Consider the following 19,980-nt stretch of genomic DNA (forward strand, 5'->3'; position numbering starts at 1 on the left):
CCAAATAAATAGAATGCCGATGGCCATCCACCAAAGACGTCGTACTGTATCAGGGAACCAGTGACAGGCATGGTAATGATAGTCCCTACATGCTGACCAATAGTGCAGATAGACAACAAACGACTGCGCTCCTCGGTAGGGGCCCATCTCGAAAACATAGCGTACATGGAAGCAGAATTTACACCCTATGAAAAAAATTGATTTAGTTTTAATTTAAAACATAATAATTATTACATACACGAGGAATGATGTAGACAAATATTAGAATTTATTTAAATTAATGAAAATCACATTTACTTTAACGTAAAATTAAACATTAAAAAATATGAAGACATTTCAAGGTTTTATTCTTTTCTAGCAAAGTAGTCAGTTTATTAGTCTAAAAGGGCAATTTGCCCAGAAGGACTATTAATTTCGTGTTGGCATTTTGCGTCGATTTACTACAAGGGTTGTTTCCCTTTTCCAATTATTGCCACCAAATATTATCGTCCAGAGTTACATTTAAAGAAATTAAATAATGAAGAATCTGTATAAATGTATCAAATTCAACTATGTTACAGGGTGGTGTATTTATTCACTTTGATCTGACTAATTAAAAATTTCCCAACTAATCATATATGTATACATGTGTGTGTGTACACGCAGCTATATTCTGAGGAATCATAACATATCACTTATTACATTCGCTCGCGTTTTCCTCTCTCTCTTCTCAGTTTGCCCCCTCTAACGGCGGCTCTGTTACGATATCATCTGTCGGCGAATTACAATTTATTTTTATATTTGAGGTTATAAATTAATAATATACTAGTAAGTTAATTTTATTTTATTAGCCCATGAGGCCTATTAGCCTCGAAATTAGATTTTACGTCGAATCACTAGCATTTCACGTTTCATTCGAGTCTGTTGCACATTCGGCAAAATGTAAGATATTTATTTTTCAAACTGAATCTGCCTGTTATGGATTAACCAACTAAGCTATATGATTTGTAAGAAAAGAGGTGAGAAATAGCAATACATTTTTAAAAAGGGATTGAGAAAAAAAAAGGATTTATGATTTAAAATTTTATCAATAATTCCAAGAGTAAATAGCTATAATTTTTAAATGAAAATTCCAGCCCTTTATTAGTCTGTGGATAAGGTAATTCGTTTAGGATTTACAAGACCTTAGCAGTATTAGTTATCATGATTAAAGGCAAATTAAGGTTCATCAATTCATGCAATATCTATTTTTTGATTTTATGATATAACATTAAGCTAAAATAATCTTTTCATATATATTTAATTTATTCTTTGAAATTAGAACTATTTTTTAAAGAGATCATTTCAATTTAACCCGGTTGTGTTTCTACGAGTTACTCACTTACACCACTTTTTCATTTTTGGTATCCATAGCAAGGTGATATTATTTCACTCATCTTCGCTGCAATCGTTAGGGTGACATGTAATTAATTCCCTGCTTGTAATTATCAGTAGTAAAGTATCATTAATTATCGCTAAACTATTTGTATTAGTATTATTATTACATTAATAAGTATTTTATTGGGCTATTTTGAGGAGTCAAAATGAAGTTGTCCTTCTTTCTTCAGTGATATTTTTAAGTGATTCTTAACTGTAAATTATATTATTATGGTTATGCAACTGAGATTCTGAGAAATTATATCATTAAGTATCATTATTTATTAAAGACGTTTACGACGCCCTATTTATTCCGTACGCCAGTTACAAAATTTCTTTAATTTCGTTATTTTTTTCTCTCTCTTACACCCCTCCCCCATATATATATATATATATATATATATATATATTTAAAAAACAAAAAGCACTACGAAGCAAAATCGAAGGTACGTAATTCTAATGTTTTCATTGCACTCGTCACTAGCAGAACCTGGCATCAGTTCTATCAGTTTAAATGACACATTCAAGTCCTGTTAATTGTGAGCCAGTGTATCATATCGCCGTCAGTTTCCAGTATTCTTCAATTTGACAACGGACAATCAGCGTGAATCTGCCATATCGTCATTCTAAAACACCTGACAGAAATACTTATTAGATTTCTGGAAAAACACATTATGAGCCGTGTAAAGAAATAGCAATGGGAATGAAAATTATAAACCCAAACTATTTTCCCAAGACTGTTGCACATTTGTTCGATATGGAGCTAAAGATATCTAATCTAATTATTACTAATATTTTGTAAGATCCAATTTAACTATAAATATTATATATGGCTTCAAATACAGGCATTTTGAGGGGGAAAAGCTGATCTTCGGTGTGATTTATGTGATTACGGCAAAGCCGCAAGGGCTATCCGCCTAAGGGGAAGGATGCCTTCGTGGAGGTCTTTGTAATGGATTGGATTGGATTGGATTATTTAATTATGACAAAGCACACGAGAGCTATCTGCCTAAAGAAAGGGATGCCTTCGTGGAGGACTTTCTAAGGGAAACTGGCTCGTATACCCGTTACACATAGGGAAAACTACGAACACATACAGCCAGCCCGTTCGCGGGATTCGAACCTCGGACCGATCTACCAGTCTTCAGCGACTTTACCGCTCGGCCGCTTTACATGTGACCAGTTTTCTTCCGTATTTGAAAACGAATAAGTCTACGAAAAGAAACAAATTATCGCTGAATATCTGCAATTTGTGATAACGATATTTTCTAGTAATTCTCATTCGAGTTTACAAACTTTATGAAGAACAAAACGCCATGAGGTATTTTAGCTGAAATGTGTAGAAAGAAACAAAGAAGTTTATAATCATTTACATAAAAATATATTTTTTTTCTGTGTGCATCATAAAAAAGTTGTAATAAATAAAAGAAACAGAACAGGCTGCCATTATTTATTCTCAAATTTTGTGCATCTTGATAAGTTCTCATAATTTCTTTTTAGTTTAAGTTAAAAGTAAGTTATAGAGTGGTTACTTCAATATATTATAATTATATGTGTAACTAACAGTCTGAAAATTTCGATATTTAGCTGTTAATACATTTGAACTACAAAGTGTGATCAACAAAAATTTCTTACAGATTCCCTTCTTTAGGTTTCAGACAGAAAATAAATATAAATTTGAATTTCTTCTTTGCGCCATTTTCATGTGTATGTTTTGACAAATATGTAGTGTGCCTGAAAGTCAGCCAGAAATGAGATGTAGGAAATTATGACATAAAACGTTATTGCAGGAATCCATATTAATGTATAAACATTGCAAAGCCCCCCCCCCCGCCAAGATTACTTTTGGTTGCCTGCTATACACTTTTATAGCACCTCCATGTCAAATATCGGGTGCTCGGAACTGCATGGTAAGAAACTATAAAAAAACAAAGAGAAAGTTTAAGATCTTTTTTATTTTTAATATGAAGAGCTAGGATTCCGGCTGAGGCTTAACTGAATACTAAGAGCTGTTAACCTTGGAATGTGAAAAACCGGTAGAATTTTGCGTCGCGTGGCGACACAATTTCAAAAGAGCTCTTTGTCAGGAATATACATTATCTTTAAATGCATAATTAGGATGATTAAAACAGTTATAACTTGATTTTAATGTAAAATATATTAAATTAAAACTTAGAACAACGTAATTGTTTTGGTTATTTCATTTGATTATGTATTTTTCTAAAAATTTTTAACTATCGAAAATCCGAGCAGGGAAGAAATGCCTCTTCAGATAAATAACAGAAATGTGTAATTTATTTAAAAAATAGTTTTATCTTAGCTATTTTAAATATTTGACATCAAAATTTTCTTTACGGCATTTCTTTTTGACATTTAAAAATCATCATTTATTCTAAAACTGCATTTCAAAGACATGGTAAATTAAAAACTGAGAATTTGGAGATTTATTGGGAAACCAAGAGATATGTAGAAAAATTAGAAGTCTCCCGAGATTAGAGGGTATGTTGGCAAATGTTCAATACCTTTTACGCTCCGCATAGTCATGCCGTAAGCTTACAAAATATGCAGCCATTAACTGATGATTAATATTCGATTATTCAAAAGATTCAAAGCTATGCAGATTCAGTTTTACTAACCTGACAGAAAATAGCAACAACGTTTTTGGTAACACCTTTTTAAAGGTAATCAAGCAGTTAGAGACTAAATGAAATGGGAATTTACCTGTGCAGCGCCTATTATGACACGAAGCGCAACCATAGCGGCAACTCCAAGCTCAGCTGCATAAGGCGTAATCAAAGTAAGTAAGGAAGTAAAAAAGATGCCTCCACCAAGTAACCATTTTGCACCCACCAGTTCTGAGAGTCGACCTCCTAGCAAAGGAGTGCAGATGTAGCCATAGTAGAAAGCGCCGAGGATAATACCTTGTGTCGAAGGACTCCATGTAAATTTACCCTGTGGGAGAGAAAAATATTGGAGCTGTTTAGAGAATTCTAGTGAACATCTAATTTTCTTCAACAGGAATTAAGTACTACTGCAGTTTTTTTCGACATTTCTTGACGGCAGTCACAAAGAATGTCGTCATATATAAAAATTTTGGCAGCAATGGCAATTAAAGTAGCTTAAATTAAAAAAAAAAAAAAAAAAAAAAAAAAAAAAAAAAGGTAGCTCGAAAATAATTGCAAAAGTACTTTGCTTTCAAAAATAACTGAGAATAATTAATATAACAAAATACATTATATTAATATCTTCGAACAGAAAATATGTATGATCCTAAGCTCATGCAGTGATTACTACCTTATCATTCAATTACTATTTCTATATGAGTAAACATTTCCAAGTGAATATGTTGCATGTGCCAAAAGAATACATAAAAGTGTAGAGTCATTAGGGTTTTAGAAGCAGGAAACGTGAAAAATGGGCAATACCGTTGCCGGGATTCTAACATTGAACCTTCTGTCGCTTGTCAAACGTCCTTTTTAATTACACCACGAATAAAATATTTTATAAAAGTTTACTTGATTTTTGTGTTTTGTTAATCGAATAACAAATTTTTAAAACTACAGAACTGTAATAGAATGAAGTTAAAATGCAAGATGTGTTTTACTTTAAGTTTCCTATGTTTAAGCCAAAAAGTTGCTTTTAATTTCTACTTTTTACGAAATCTTTCTTTTTAAAATATTTCAGAACATTTGGTTTTAATGGCATTCCTTTTATATGGATGTTAATCCATTACCAACACAGTACTATATTTTAATGAAATACTTTATTCTAATGTCATTTACAACATCCTCTTTCCAACAACTCTGTTCATGAAATTTATTCTTAACTTTTAAACAGAATACAATGAATCTTTAAACTATTCTTAAATCACATAAATAGCTATGTATAAATACTATTCACATAAAGTACACTCCCACGTTGTTTTTGTAAGACTTTTTTTTTTCTTTTAAATAAATCTTAAAGAACAAGTACTAAGCTGAATTTCGGAATATTACATTTTCCTGATTTCATATTCTAGAAATTTCCTTACTTGAATATAAATCGACTATACGCACCTGATGCTCAAGAACGCGAATAGTAAAATATTTTATATATAGGAGAAGAAAAATACTTGAAAGGTGATGCTGTTAGTCATTTTTTATGTTCCTTTTGTTCTTGAAACATTCATGCACACTTCTGCAAGGGCATCTTTTAAGAGATCGTCTGCGAATAGAGTTTATAGAAATTTGTTCAAAATACGCAGCATATCGAACGGTTTATAAAGCTAATATAAAACAAAGTACTTTGATGAAAAAATTACTATAATCAAGCAAATTCGTGGTGTAAAAGTTTGTCTAATAATAGCACTTACATCTATAGAACAGAACTTTATTGGTTAACATCAAAATTTTGGGCTACATCATCTCAAACACATTTTCCTACATTTTATTAATTGTAATGTTGTTTCCAATGTTAGTTCGCGAAGTATGTTAAATTAGGAGTGAAGATCACTAAACAGCTCCTGACAGTAGAATTTCTAACTAGTTTAACCTCAATTACTAATAAACTAAACATAAATCAACATTGCAGTTATAAAGGAGCTAACTTTGTTTTCTGTTTATTCAAGGCTATTCTTCCATAGGAATTTGGGAAGAAAGTGCATTCAAATAAAGTAATAAAGTGCTTTTCCCATTTTTCACAGCAGTTATTTCTAAAACTGCCAATTCAAATTCATCTAGTTATCGAGTATTATTTATGTAAAGAGTGTTTATTTTTAAAGCACAGTTACTAAAAAAAGTTTGGAAAAACATTTCTATAGCTAAATAATGCATATTCCTCGCAGTGTTGAAAAATGGCAACATCTAGAATCAGCAAATTTTGAACACAAGCAGTCATCCACCAGAACATGTGCACCTGGAAGCCAGAATATTGGATTTTTAAAAAAATTACTTATTTCATAGTCTGTGCCAACTTAATGAATTCTTAATTAAGAAACTTGGCGATCAAAATGAAATGTATTGCTATTCAGCAAAGCGTAAAATACTTGGCTTTCAAATAATTAAAAAAATGATTTAAAAGAAATGTGTTGCCACTGCTCGATATAAAAAATTTCTTTCTTCCATTCAGTTTGTTGCCATTTAGCGAAGTTACCTGTTACTATTTAAGTTGCCTGTTATTTATTAATTAACAAATTTTTAAATGTCTCTCGTTATTCAAACTCAATGCCAACCGAGGGTAGTGTCACTTCTGTTGTTGAAAAGTCAAATATTTAGGCCATTGCATTACCAAGGACGGTGCATCTGTTGATCCACAAAACCGTCGCCAAAAACTGCCAAGCAAGTACAATCTTTTGTACAAACCTGCTCCTGGTATAATCGATGCAAGCCAAAAGCCCATTTAAAAGCAATAAATGCAGTTCTTTGTCAGTGTTATTACTAGCTGGACCTGTAAAGTCTAGGCTCAGTAGCTAGGCTCATTTAAAGCATCATATATTTTATTCTTTTTTATAGTAACTACGTAACTTTACAGTTTTTTACAGTTTTTTACTGTTTGCAAAATAAATCTGTATTTGCCTATCCTTAATACGTATTTTATCACAAGACTGTGTTCAAAATTAATCAATTAAATAATCTTTAATAGATAAATTCAGGATTTCTCTCGCATTCTTTTCGCTCAGTATTAATGAAGAATATTGAATTACATATTATATATTGAATTACAAATGACAGAAAAAAAAACAGAGCTTGCTATTTTAAGTGAAATATATCCAAAAGTCTGTTTCTTAATATATATATGTCATTAGATTAATATGACAGGTTATTGAGATAAAATAATCTCAATAAATGTATTATATTTTGTATTTCTCGGCTTAAGTTCAGACAGTATTTTAATTATTGAATGAAAATATATTTTCATAAGGCATATTTAACATTTCAAAAAGTTTTTTTTTTCCTTCCGCGAAGAAATTCAAAGCAATCAAAATACGAACCTAAGGCTGAATTATAGCCAGTCTTCCAAATTTAACAGTTGACAGAAATACTATAAATATAACTAAGCCATTTTAAAAAATGCATAATAATATTTTGATACATTTACATAGAAGAATTTTATTAAACATTTAATAATTTGCATAGTCAATAAGATATATGCTTCATTTTATTATGTGGCAGCAGAAGGTACCATTTTAATTTATAAATCGAAGCAAAATATTTGTATAACTTGTGCTAATTTGTATTTTAACAAATTTCTGTGATAGAATTTGCAATGATTGTAACTGCTATGTTACACCTATGTATGTATGAGTAAATATTTTCTAATTCAAAAAGTATTCAATTTCCGCCCCCCCCCCCCTTTTTTTTTTTTTTTTTTATTGTACTCGCAAGCTTTATTTTCAAGAATAGAATTTATGACATCTTTCTGATTCTAAGATGAAATCTGCTGAATTATACAACAATTTTTTTTTTTTTATTTTCATTATTTATTTGTTTATTTATTTTCATATCTTTGTTCACAGAAACTCATAATTCCCCCCCCCCCCCGTAACTACATACATGAGCCGGATCATACGGAAAGCCGACGTAATTCTCATTCGAAGATACATATACGCAATATTAGCACAACCTTCGATGTCTTTGTTTTGAAAAATAAATATAATTCATCGATGTGCTATTGTTTACATGCATTTGCAGCAAAAACACTATAAAAGGCATCGTACAAGTATTTTTAGAATAAAATAAGAGGTGTAGATTTTAACTGAACAAAGCTTAATTTATTCTTTTGCAGACGTATACAATACTAGATTTAAAAAGTCGTGATATAGTGATGTCACATACGTGTGAAATGTAGCGCACGGTTATAGTAATACTTGTGTTCAGCTAGTGACACTGTGTAGTATTTCGCATCTTGCTGAAAAAGCGTGAAATTTTAGACGTTAAGTATTTGACTTCTTATAAATAATGGTTTAAAAACTAAGATGCTATTACCAGATAAGAATAATTAATAAAAAAATAATGAAAAATATTAATTAAAAAAATCTGAAATTTTAAATTACGTTCAAAGGGGCGTTTTTTAACGTTTTCTGTGTTACCTTTATTTATTAAATATCATGTTCTTCGCACTTAAACCAAAAAATTCAGTTCAATAGCAATGTCGCAAAATATTTTAAAATGAGCATATCTTTAGAATTTCCGATACACAGTTCCGCGTGCTGGAGACAAAAAGTTTTTTTTTTTTTTTTTTTTTTTTTTTTTTTTTTTTTCCCGTAGAGTGTTGCCATCGCTCGCTTTTAAATCGTTAAGTTTGTTACTCAAAAATTCGTTAAAGTTTTACAAAATATGAAATCGATAATGAAACAAATTCCAAATTTCAAATTTGGTCTTCCACATGCCTATATTCGTAGGAGGATTACCGTTGTTTTATCGCAATGCGAGAAATATACATACATTTATGGAGATTTTTCATTATTTCATTTCTTCAATTATAATGCAGAACTCTAACATTTGGTGGCAACAGTTTGAAAAGTGATTCGCCGTTTATAATGACTCAACGCAAAATCGCAAAATGAAAACAATAGCCCTACAAGGACAAAGCCCCTTTGGACTAATAAGCACTTTATCTTTTCACTTGCGAAGTAGAAACTTTTGATATAATATATTAATCGGCTGGAATTACGCTTGCGCTTAAAAGCGATGTGAAATAATTGGAAAAGTTATTTTGACTAAACAAATTAGGAATTTTCATGCAAATTTCGTGAAATGTGTCACTTTTATAATATCCTTTTTTAGTTTATTTTGAATGTTTGATTTTCGTTTGATTTAATATATAAATTTGATGATGGTTTCAACTGATAACCTGTTTGTACTGAAGGAAAGTTTTAGATACAAAGTCATAAAAGTATCAAATAAGAAAATTAAAAATTTTTTCTTCGGTATCTTATTATTTAGAATGTTTTACTTAATGCTAATACTGTACCGAAATTATTTTAGAATAATTCAAAAGTACATTTGTATTCAATTGCAAATAGGCAAAATTTCGGAAAAAGTTATTGATAAGTACTTCTATAGAATATTTCATAGTATTTTTTAAGTAGTAAGTTAATGTCAGTCTGGCGAAATAACTGCATTGATAATTTTAATGCTTTTTTTAATTTTTTCTCATTTTAATGTTCTTTAAACTTTTAATGCTTAACATTAAAAGTTTTATAAAGACATTTTGTTGTGCGAATGTTGCGTGAGTGCGAACGAACGTCGTGGACTCAACAAACATGTGACGATGCAAAAGAAGCTATTGATTTGGAAGATTATATTCGAATCATGGAAAAAAAGATCAGGGCTGATAAGGGTGATTTTTGAGAAAGTGAAAAACTTTTAGCTAGAATTAATTAGTTTCATTATATCTTATTTAGATATATAACTATTAATATTTTTAACATAGTTAGACTGGTAAATATTTTTCTTAACCACATGCTTTACTTTGTACAATCAAAATGTCAATGTGCACGAAACAGTTAAGTTAGTGTGAATTCCCCCAGTTCCGCAAAAAGTTAACTATAACTCCCAATAATGCGTTAAGAAAAAGACTAAACATTCTACAAATCATGTTTTATTGTAAGAATGCTAACATAAACTTATTAGATTAATTTATTTCACTATTTTTTTTTTCAATTTATAAAGAAAAAAGAAGAAAAGGCAACTCGAGAAAATTAATTACATTTTTTTATTCTTCCCTGAGGAGTAATTCTTCTTAGTTTTGAATTTTGAGGGAGGGAAATTATCCTTGCATATTCCCTACTCAGCTAAAGTCGAGCACCGCATGTGTATTTCCGGACTTTGAGACTTACGAAAAGAGAAATTAGGAAAAACAAATTTAAGAAGAGTCTCTTTTACGTAAACTGGTTATATCTATTATCTTTTGAGAAAAAAAGTAATAACACAGAAAATCAAGCTTTTAAGTTAGAAAAAACTGCACCGCAGATTTTGTAACGTAATGTGCATTGACACTTACCTTGATTTCTATTACAAGAAATAACTATAGTTATAATATTATAGCATTTTTATATGCCGAATGCTTTAGATTAAATTTTAAATGCCTTGCATAGCGGGGATGGGAGGTTTGAGAGAAAGTTGCTGCATCAGACTTTTATCGTTCGCTGTGGCGAAATCTATTTCCATTATTAAGATATTTAAAATGTGTGTAGGGAGGTAAGAGAAGATTTTACAATGTAGACGATGCTACAATCGGGGGGTTAACTGCGGAGATTATTACGAATTTAAAAACCAATTTCACTTTTGTGAATTGATACTGTCTTCACGTGTAAACTGTTTTCACTTGTTCAGACATTCTGCAGCAGCAGAAATTGCAGTCTGGCTTTTATTCGTCACATGCCGCAGAACCCACTTCGTCCGATGCTGCGACAGCCGGAGAATGAAATTATCACACTTTGGAAATGAATAATCTATACATACCTGTTATGACTTTATTACAAAGATGGGAGAATGCAGAACTCGTATTCTGACATCTCCAAGTTCCGGCTCACCAAGTATATACCGACCCACAACCTTTCCTTTAAAAAGATTTAAAGAGCAATCGCTACATTTCACCAAAAAATGGTAGGGGATATAAATTTTGCTTGTTTTTTCTTTTTCTTTAACACCACAACGATTTTTGGGTTCAAGACGGAATGAAAGAGTCTGCAAACAACGTAAGTGCAAAACCATTTTATCTGGACTTAAAAACTGGGGGGGGGGGGGGATAACCGATGATGCTCATTCCATGTGAATGAGAGAACAAAATTCAACGTTGCGAACCAACATTATTTTTTAATCTTGCAGTGCATTGCAGAAACGATGCTGACAGATCGCTCCATCGCAGTGTTTAAAGAATTTAATTGTCGAGCTTAGAAATAGTTTCTCTAATTAAAAAAAATTACAGTAAATTTTGTTACTAATTTATTAAAGGGTTATTTGTCTCAAAACATGGTTTTGCAGTGTCCACTTTAATGCGTTTTTTCATTTTTCATTTGAGTCTGTTGCAATTCTGAATAACGTAAAATATTGCATGCAATAAATTCTAAACTTGTTAGTTTTATTAGATTTTATTAGAAGATTAGTCTGTAATAGTTTTATAATTACGAATGTTAGGAGACATCAAATTTGAGGAAAAAATATCTGAAAGGTTTCAGATTTTAAATTACGTCCAAAGGGGCGTTTTTTTTTTTTTTTTTTTTTTTTTTTTTTTTTTTTTTTTTTTAAACATTTTATGTGTTAACTTTATTTATTAAATATCAGGTTCACTTAAACCATGAAATTCAGTTCAACAGCAATGTCGCAAAATAATTTTTAAATGAGCATATCTTTAGAATTTCCGATACACAGTTCCGCGCGCTAGAGATAAAAAGGTTTTTTTTCCTCCGTAGAGTGTTGCCATTGTTCGCTTTTAAATCGTTGAGTTTGTTATTTTTGTCTTGTCAATTTTGGTCTTCCACATGCCCATATTCGTAGGAGGATTGCGTCATTCGAAATTCGATGGCTCTAGGTACCGCTGTTTTATCACAATGCGAGAAATATGCTACAGTTATGCAGATTTTTCGCTATTTAATTTCTTCAAATATAATGTAGGACTCTAACATTGGGTGGCAACAGTTTGAAAAGTGAAACGGGTCATTATAGTGATTCAACGCAAAATCGCAAAACGAAAACAATTGTCCTTCAGGGACAAAGCTCCTTTGAACTAATTAATAAAAAGTATTCTTTCTGATGCCAAAATTAGAATTTGAACAATTTATCTCCTAAATTTCGGGTGACACGATTATCACCAAAAAGTTCTAAGAATTTAAATTGTAATCTTTTTGAAATCTTGAAGTGTATTCATTTGTTTACATTGGATCTAAGTTGGTTTCGGAAATTACGCTAAACGAAAACCAATTTTAAGAAAAACTATCGTATAAAGTTGGGTTTAGAATAAAACCTCTTCATTCCGTCTTACATAATATTCACAAGAAAATAATTTGCTATACAAAATAAATTAATATATGCTGGGAGTGAAAAAATTAGGTTCCTAATTTTTTTACTCCCAAGAATGGCTAAAGAAGACAAAAATTCAGGTGCCGCGGGATATATATTATAAAAAATCAGATTCAGTATCTTATTTTTTTTCCTTCACAAAAAAAAGAAGCGAAATTAATTGGGATGCTTTTGATGATGAGCCGATTATTTAAAACTAAATAAAAATTTCGAACTTCAACAATTTGAAATTTTTTTAAACAGCAAATTGTTGTTCTTTTTGAACGAAACCTGTGGATCTTTGATTGATGGCAATACAAGTGAATATTTTAATATTTATTAAAAAGTTAAGGGATATTATGCTTCTACACATAAAGAATAAAATTTCTGTTATTATTTAAACAAGAATAAAACTGTTAGAATAAATTAGTGTCACTTTTGCAAAATAAAACTCGGCAACGTAAAAAAAAATAATAATAAATTAAAAAATAAATAAATTTAAAAAAAAACCTTGAGTTCTACCTTGGTTCAGATGCAGAAGTATTGAAAGATTTCATACTTGCATTATACTTGTGCTTCACTCTTTTCAGTATGTTACCTTCTTTTAGGGAATAAACACCTCATAATATTGCCTGGCATTGTGACAGGTAAGCTTGAAGGTATTCAAAACTTATGAATCTTGTAAATTCTTTATTTCAACACTTCGATTTAAATGTTTGTGAGGACTGTTAACTTTGATTTGTATTCTATTTGTGTTCAGAAAACTCTCTAACTTGTTAAATAAAGATTTCATAGTTATTGTAACTTATGATTCTTTAATAAAACTGTGATAAATAGAGGATAGTGTATTCAAACGCCTTAACTGTGTTAAATGCACGACACATCAAAAACACTAACAAGAAAAATGATTATTTATCTCAAAAGTTAACATATTCATTTGTACACAACGGAACTGTTGGTTAACTCCAGTTGACGGAAAATAAAATATTATTTTGAATAATATATCAAATTTATGCTTTTTTAAGACCGAGAAAGATTTTGATTAATTTGTTTTAAAAATAATATATTCATTGAAATAATCATTAATTATATATATGAAGTAATTTGCTTTAATCGAATCGATTGAAAGAAGATAAATCGGTGCCTTAGAAGCTTTTAGTATAATGATACGTAAAATATCTTTTGTTCTCAGTCACTGAATATTGATTCGATTTTTGGTTTGTCACGCAGTGGTGGTTTTGGATGTAGAAATTCGTGTTATTTCAGTGCCAGAAGTACTCGAATTTTCAAGAAATTCTCAGAGGTAACAGAGGTGATGAGGAAAGAAAATTAAAATTGAATAATATTCTTAAGCACCGAAAAAAAGGACACATTTTAAATACTTAAGGAGTACTCAACAAACAGCTAACAATTTAATGTAGCTGCTTTAAATCTCATATATTTCATAACCTTCCAATTTGGTTTCAAAAGAAATAATGTTGCTTCACACATTTTAAAGGAAATTTAGAAAACTTACTAAACTTTTTCTCATAGGTAATTTTACTTTTTAAGGGCAGTTAACAGATTTCGGAAAAATTTTATCGTTAGAGGCATAAAAATTTCAGATTTTTCCTGTAAATTTATAAACTATTTCATAGTAATGAGGATTTTTAATCATTATTTTCAAATTATGTGATATGTATGATTTCGGTGTTTTCATAAGCAAAAGTTAATTCTAAAATGCTGCCTGAGGATAAAGTTTTTCCCATTAAGAAGAGGTAACCATGCGCATTCACAAAAACTGCACGTAATTAATTTTCAGCACTATTAAAATTACGTAAGCTAAAATTGTGCAGTCATTAGGTTATTTTGAAACAGGAGACATGAAAAATGAGCCATGCCTTCGACAAGACTCGAGCCTGGACCTCTTGAATACGTGCCGAGCGCGTCATCGTTACACCACGAAGGCATATTAGAAGGAAGGAGAAAATACATTATAAAATAAATATGCAGAAGATACAAACATAACATTTCCGAGTAAATTTTTTGGCTCAATAACGATTTTATGAATGAAGAGTTTTATGAATTTATTATGTGATATCTATTTACATAATTAAATTATGTTGCCATCTAGATACGTTCCACTGATTTCGCTCTATTTATTGACAACAGGGGCCTTCGGAAAAGGGCCTTTTTTAGCCGCCCTCATTTCTGAACTCGCGCGGCACTCTGGGTTTGCTATTTTACCTCCTTGTAAGGTCTGGTGACATTGTCTGAAGCTGAGAAGATGTTTGGGCATTCATCCAAGGTTGTGTCGTTCTCCTTTCCCTCGATGAAGGTGGAGTTGACCATGGCGACCATGGTGACACTGAGGTTGACTCGCTGGGTATACTGGATACCCAGCCCCAGAAAAGTAAGAAGTGTCAGGACATAGCGAGCGGGTATACGTTCTACAGGGGAAAAAAGAATATATAACGTTAATAAAGTAACTATACAATATTGCAGACAAACTGTTTTTCATAAATTGCAATATTATCACTTTAATAAAAAAAAATAGCAGAAAATTATTTATTTAATTTTTTTCTATCATTTGCAAAATTATCACTTTAATAGAAAAAATTTTTTATTTTCTTTCAGAAATTTATTGAATTTAATTTTTCTGTTTACCTCAAGTGTTAATATGTTTCTTCAGCACGACACGAAACCTGTCTATAAGTCTGTGTGTCTATGTCTATCTGTCTATCGAAAATCTGTCTAGTGATAATCTGTCTATTACTATATATCGAAATCTGTCTATAAACATCTCTTCAAAATGTTAACAAAACAAACAAACAAAAAAACTGAAAGCTTCAGGATTTTTATATTACACCCAAACGGAGGCCGTTTTTTTTTTTTTTTTTTTTTTAACACATACGTACACGTTTTAGGAGCATTCGATCTACCGTCTCTTCAAGCTAAAAATATTTAAAAACAGATATCTGAGTTTGTTAATTATAAATTCGTTTGAATTTCACAAAATATGAAATAGATAATAAAACAAATTCGAAATTCAAAATTCGGGCTTCCGGGTGGCCACATTCGAGTTGAGGATTACGCTATTCGAAATTTGATGGCTCTAGTTCTGAGTTAACGCTCCGTTTCGGCTAAAAACTTGAATGTAAGAAGCCGTGATCCTGGTTAGTCCGGTTATTTGGAACTTAAAATACAAATTGATAAATAAACGTTACTTGGAAGCAGATTCACAAGCTTTAAATACAGAAGGAATTATAAGACTAAATTAAGGCGAATTTACAAAAAATTTCAACTTAATATGCAATTTCGCTGACTAGCAGTAAAGTGGCTTTGCACACAGCTATCAGTAAGTGGACTAGCACAAAATTAGGTTTTTATAACACGTGATGTCAAATCTCTAATAAAACGACGAATATTATCGTACTTCGAAAAAAAATTGAAATAGGAGCTAGATGAAATAACAAGCATCATTTCATCAGATGAAGAAGAACGAACAAAATTAGATAAAATAATAAGTAGCACAATCGCATTAAATGTATGGATAAGCCAAAGAATTTCTGGTTCCTTTTGTTTACAAGCTAAGGATAGAATAATTTTATTTTTTGAATAAAATATATATCTTTAAATGTATGTATCCATTTTTTTGCCATTCATATCATTTCCTGTCAATTACAATTGTAATTTGATTTTAAAATTAAAGTGTTAAAACTCTTTTCCATAAATAGACCAGCTTCCCTTTTTACATGTATCCTAAAACTTTTAATTTAGTATTTTAGATATTAGTCATAGAGTGGAGCGAATTGAAGAAGTATAAGTTAACGTTTCTTATTGTTTTTGGATGAATTGTAAGCAGAGTCTGCAATTTATAAAGAACTTGATCCTACTAGTTAAAATTTTGTAGGTGTAATATTCTAGACATCTTTAAAATACAAATAAATTGGAAAACAAACATAAAAAATTTTCCTTCTTTAATAAAAGTCAAAATTTTCACTTCATTTGGAATCGCTGGACTAATTGAAATACCCAGGAATGTTTTAAATGGCTGTCAGTGCATTTATAAATTTCAAGATTTAAATAGGTCTACACAAAACATTTTTATTGTAGAAACCGACCATTAATTATAAAAATTTAGAAAATTTTTAAATGCAAACGTTTAGTTCCAAAGAAAGTGCATAAGTTCACATTCTAAACTCCTAGATAAACGAATTCTAATCTAGTGCCAACGAATTTTTAAGTATTTTTCTGCTTTACATTTCTTATTTTTAAGCATTTGTTTTATGCTATAAACAAATTTCGCAACCGCTAAAAAACATTTATTTTTTAAATATTCTTCCATGCATAACAAATTACACTGTAGTACAGTAAACAGGGCTGTATATTTTAACAGTTTTACCCTTAACATTAATATCATTACGGAATCTTGTTATTATTAAAATAAAGGAACATTAGTGGCCAAGTGGACAATACCGCTAAAATCTAGTAGCTAATAGTTAGATCTACGTTCGAAACCTGGCAAATGATTTGGCTGCATGAGCATTTTCGTGGTTTTCCCGTTTATAATGCAAATACGAGCAATTTTACCTCAAAAAATGCCTCCACAAAGGCATCCGTTAAGAAAGTAACTATCAAATAATTTATAAAACAAACAATCAAAGTATTTGGAGAAAGATGGATGAAAATCACGATATTCAGGGGGGGGGGGGTAAAAATAGAAATTGTTCGCAGAAAATAAATCATTTATGCTTCACCTATGAAATACTTTGTAAAGCACTATACATAGTAACCTTAATTTAAATGCTTACCTTTAAAATGGCAAAAAAATAAGATTTCCATTCGAACTGACAAATTTTCGTTAGCTGAAATGCCTTAATTAAATCTGCAGAAGGAAAGAGTGGGAAGAAAGAGTTCTTTTTCGTAAGTTCCTTCAACAGAGTCAAAAAGCCGCTTTGTCTGCTATTCGCATATCAGTATCATTCCCACTGTTCCTCATCATTCTTTATTCAACAAAACAGAGCTTGTATTTCATTTTGAGGATTAAAGTGTGATGAAAGACAAGACCATTTTGAAAAACGAGGAGGAAGTTTTTTTATAAGGGTATTGAAGTGTTTTTTAACATTAATATATTTGAGGGTAATAAAAGAATGTGAGGTGTTTTCAAAGTGGATATACTGGTGTGTTTATGCGCCGAAAATATTCTTTTCTTTTCAGAACTAAAAAAGATTTAGGAAGATTGCATAAGACACATAATTACCACTTTTGTAATATCGCAGTATACAGTGCACTGCAATCCTTTATAGTCTTTCAGGACTCTTTACAGGATGCGCGATTGTTAACTCCCACATATTTTTATTCCACAACGTTCAGCGGTAATTTCAAATCCAATAATTCTGAAATTTCTGAATTTTCTGTAATAATGCCATCGTATCGATAACATTGGAGTCGCATGTAATATCTATGTTCACCAACAAATCCAAAGGAATGCAGAGGATTAGATTTACTTTCCTGTTTTGAAATAAAGGGACAAACAAATATATATCGTGTTCAGACCATGAGAATGTTTAGCTCAAAGAAAGCTAAAATCGTTCGATAAAGAATCGGATAAATAAGAATAGATAATATAAGAATAAGATAATACAAGAATATAATAATATAAGAATCATTATACAGAGAAGCTAATACATTTACAAGGTTTTTATATAAATGTCGACATAGTGCGCCGAGCAGTCCTTATTTTGTAGCCTACAATTATTACTTTCGCTTCCTTTCACAACATACATTCGAAATCTGCTGAAAATGAATCTGTAATGTTCTTTATACTAAATAATACGGGGAAATCTTAAAAAAAATGTGCCTTTTTTTACTCGAAAGTTGAGCATGGGTGGAGATGGGCACATCCATTATACCATTAGTAGATCAATCAAAACGAATCGCTGGCGGAAGTAAAATGCTATTTGATGAAAAAGATTGGGCTAAGCGTTTATGTGCAGTAAACTTTAACATTCTGTCCAAATTTTATTGCTGACCAGGTATATTCTGCCATGCCAACAACATGTTCCGCAAGAAATGACATTAATCGATTAATTTGCACCATGTGCAGCCCAACCGGGATAGTAGTTAGCGACGCTGACTGCCGTACCGAAAGTCCAGATTCGAATCCCCTAGAACGCATGGATGTTTGTAAATGTATGGTTCTGTGCGGTTTGGGGACACTCAAAATATATGGCGCATCGAAAATCCTTCGGAGGAGTCCTTTGAAAGAGGTTGGTGGTAAGCGAAGAAGGGTGGAAAATTCCCCGGAGTGCTTTCCATAAAAATTGGGGGTGGAACAGAGCAAAGTCGCACTATCAGCTGTATGGTGCTCAAGGCCGTTGCCAATGGCCGGTGCAATCTTTCACTTCTTGTCACCATGAATTTCGTGGGCTTGTTCTGATGTTACTGTCAGAGAAATGAGATAAGTCACAACAACATTTGCACCATGCATAGTATTTGGGAATAGTTTTCGGAGCACTAGTGCAATAAAAATCGGATGTGTGACGGTTCATTCTCTTAGCTTAAACGAACTAAAAGTTTGATAAAACAATGGTCTCAAACCTGTGGCCACCGAAACAATTTTATGTGACCTCCGAATACATTTTCCATAAATTAATTGGCATTAATATGATATTGATTTTAATGGCAAGAATTTAAAAAAGGTTCAGTAAAAAATAGTTATAATTATTCATGCATTCAAAAAACGTTTACAATTATTCATGCATTCAAATAACATGTACTTTTTCTCTATGCGTAAAAGAAAAGTTCAGTAAATAAAAGAAAGATAATACGTAGCTATTATTTATTTTCAAGTTTTTACCACTTGAAAAGTTCTCGTAAGTTGTTTATTTTCAATTGAAAAGTAAGTTATTTAATGGTTAATTCTGCATATTAGAATTATCTAAAATAACAAAAATCAGTGATCTCAAAATTTAATATTTACGTTTGAATTACAAAGTTTAACCAACAGAAAACTCTTGCAGATTCCAATCTTTAGATTTCAAACAGAAAATAAATAGGAACTTTGAACCATTGTTACTACCGTTATATTTGCTTTGATAAATATTTAATTAATAAGATTTAAAATGTATTAAAAATGTGTTTTGTTGAAAAAAATTATTTTGATTGGGTGCTAGACATTACAAGGCAACATTTGAAATCTTGTAGCGCCATGACTCATTGGTAATAGTTGTTTGGATATCACATGAAGGATCAGCATTACTTTTTGTAATGAAATTACAAAAAGTAATGCTGATCCTTCATGTAAAATGTACAAATGGAAAGATTACGTTTTTGTAATGAAATAATTTTGAAAAAAATATGTTAAGTTATTGTATGAGTCGACTATACATAACTATTTGAAGACTTGAAAAAGTTAAGGTTACAATTTATTATTAAATTACTTTTCCCATCCCATATTTAAAAACCGTATATTAATAAACCGTAATCGTATTGTTTCTATTGGGTCATTCTATCACAAGGCCATATTACAACTCAAACTTCTGAGACAGTCTGAATGGAAATCTGGGGCGATGAGCTTGCAAGTAAGATAAAAATTGCCTTTTTCCTTCCTTACAGCCATATG

The 19,980-nt window shown here is 30.9% G+C and overlaps 1 protein-coding gene across 2 annotated transcripts in view; it reads right to left on the bottom strand.

Moving 5' to 3' along the window:
• The window catches only part of LOC118186752 (sialin-like), a 106,499-nt gene that overhangs the window by 32,256 nt on the left and 54,263 nt on the right, over nucleotides 1–19,980 (bottom strand). For both annotated transcript variants that reach the window (XM_085811516.1, XM_035356899.2), the window contains exons 2-4: nucleotides 14,601–14,803; nucleotides 4,117–4,347; nucleotides 2–185 (exon numbers count right to left, since the gene is read on the bottom strand). In XM_085811516.1, the coding sequence (XP_085667642.1) occupies nucleotides 2–185; nucleotides 4,117–4,347; nucleotides 14,601–14,803 (618 nt within the window). The remainder of the gene's footprint in view (nucleotide 1; nucleotides 186–4,116; nucleotides 4,348–14,600; nucleotides 14,804–19,980) is intronic.

Source organism: Stegodyphus dumicola, chromosome 2 (assembly GCF_044657685.1).
Source record: "Stegodyphus dumicola isolate Sdum_Otavi_A_Nest chromosome 2, ASM4465768v1".
NCBI lineage: Eukaryota > Metazoa > Arthropoda > Arachnida > Araneae > Eresidae > Stegodyphus > Stegodyphus dumicola.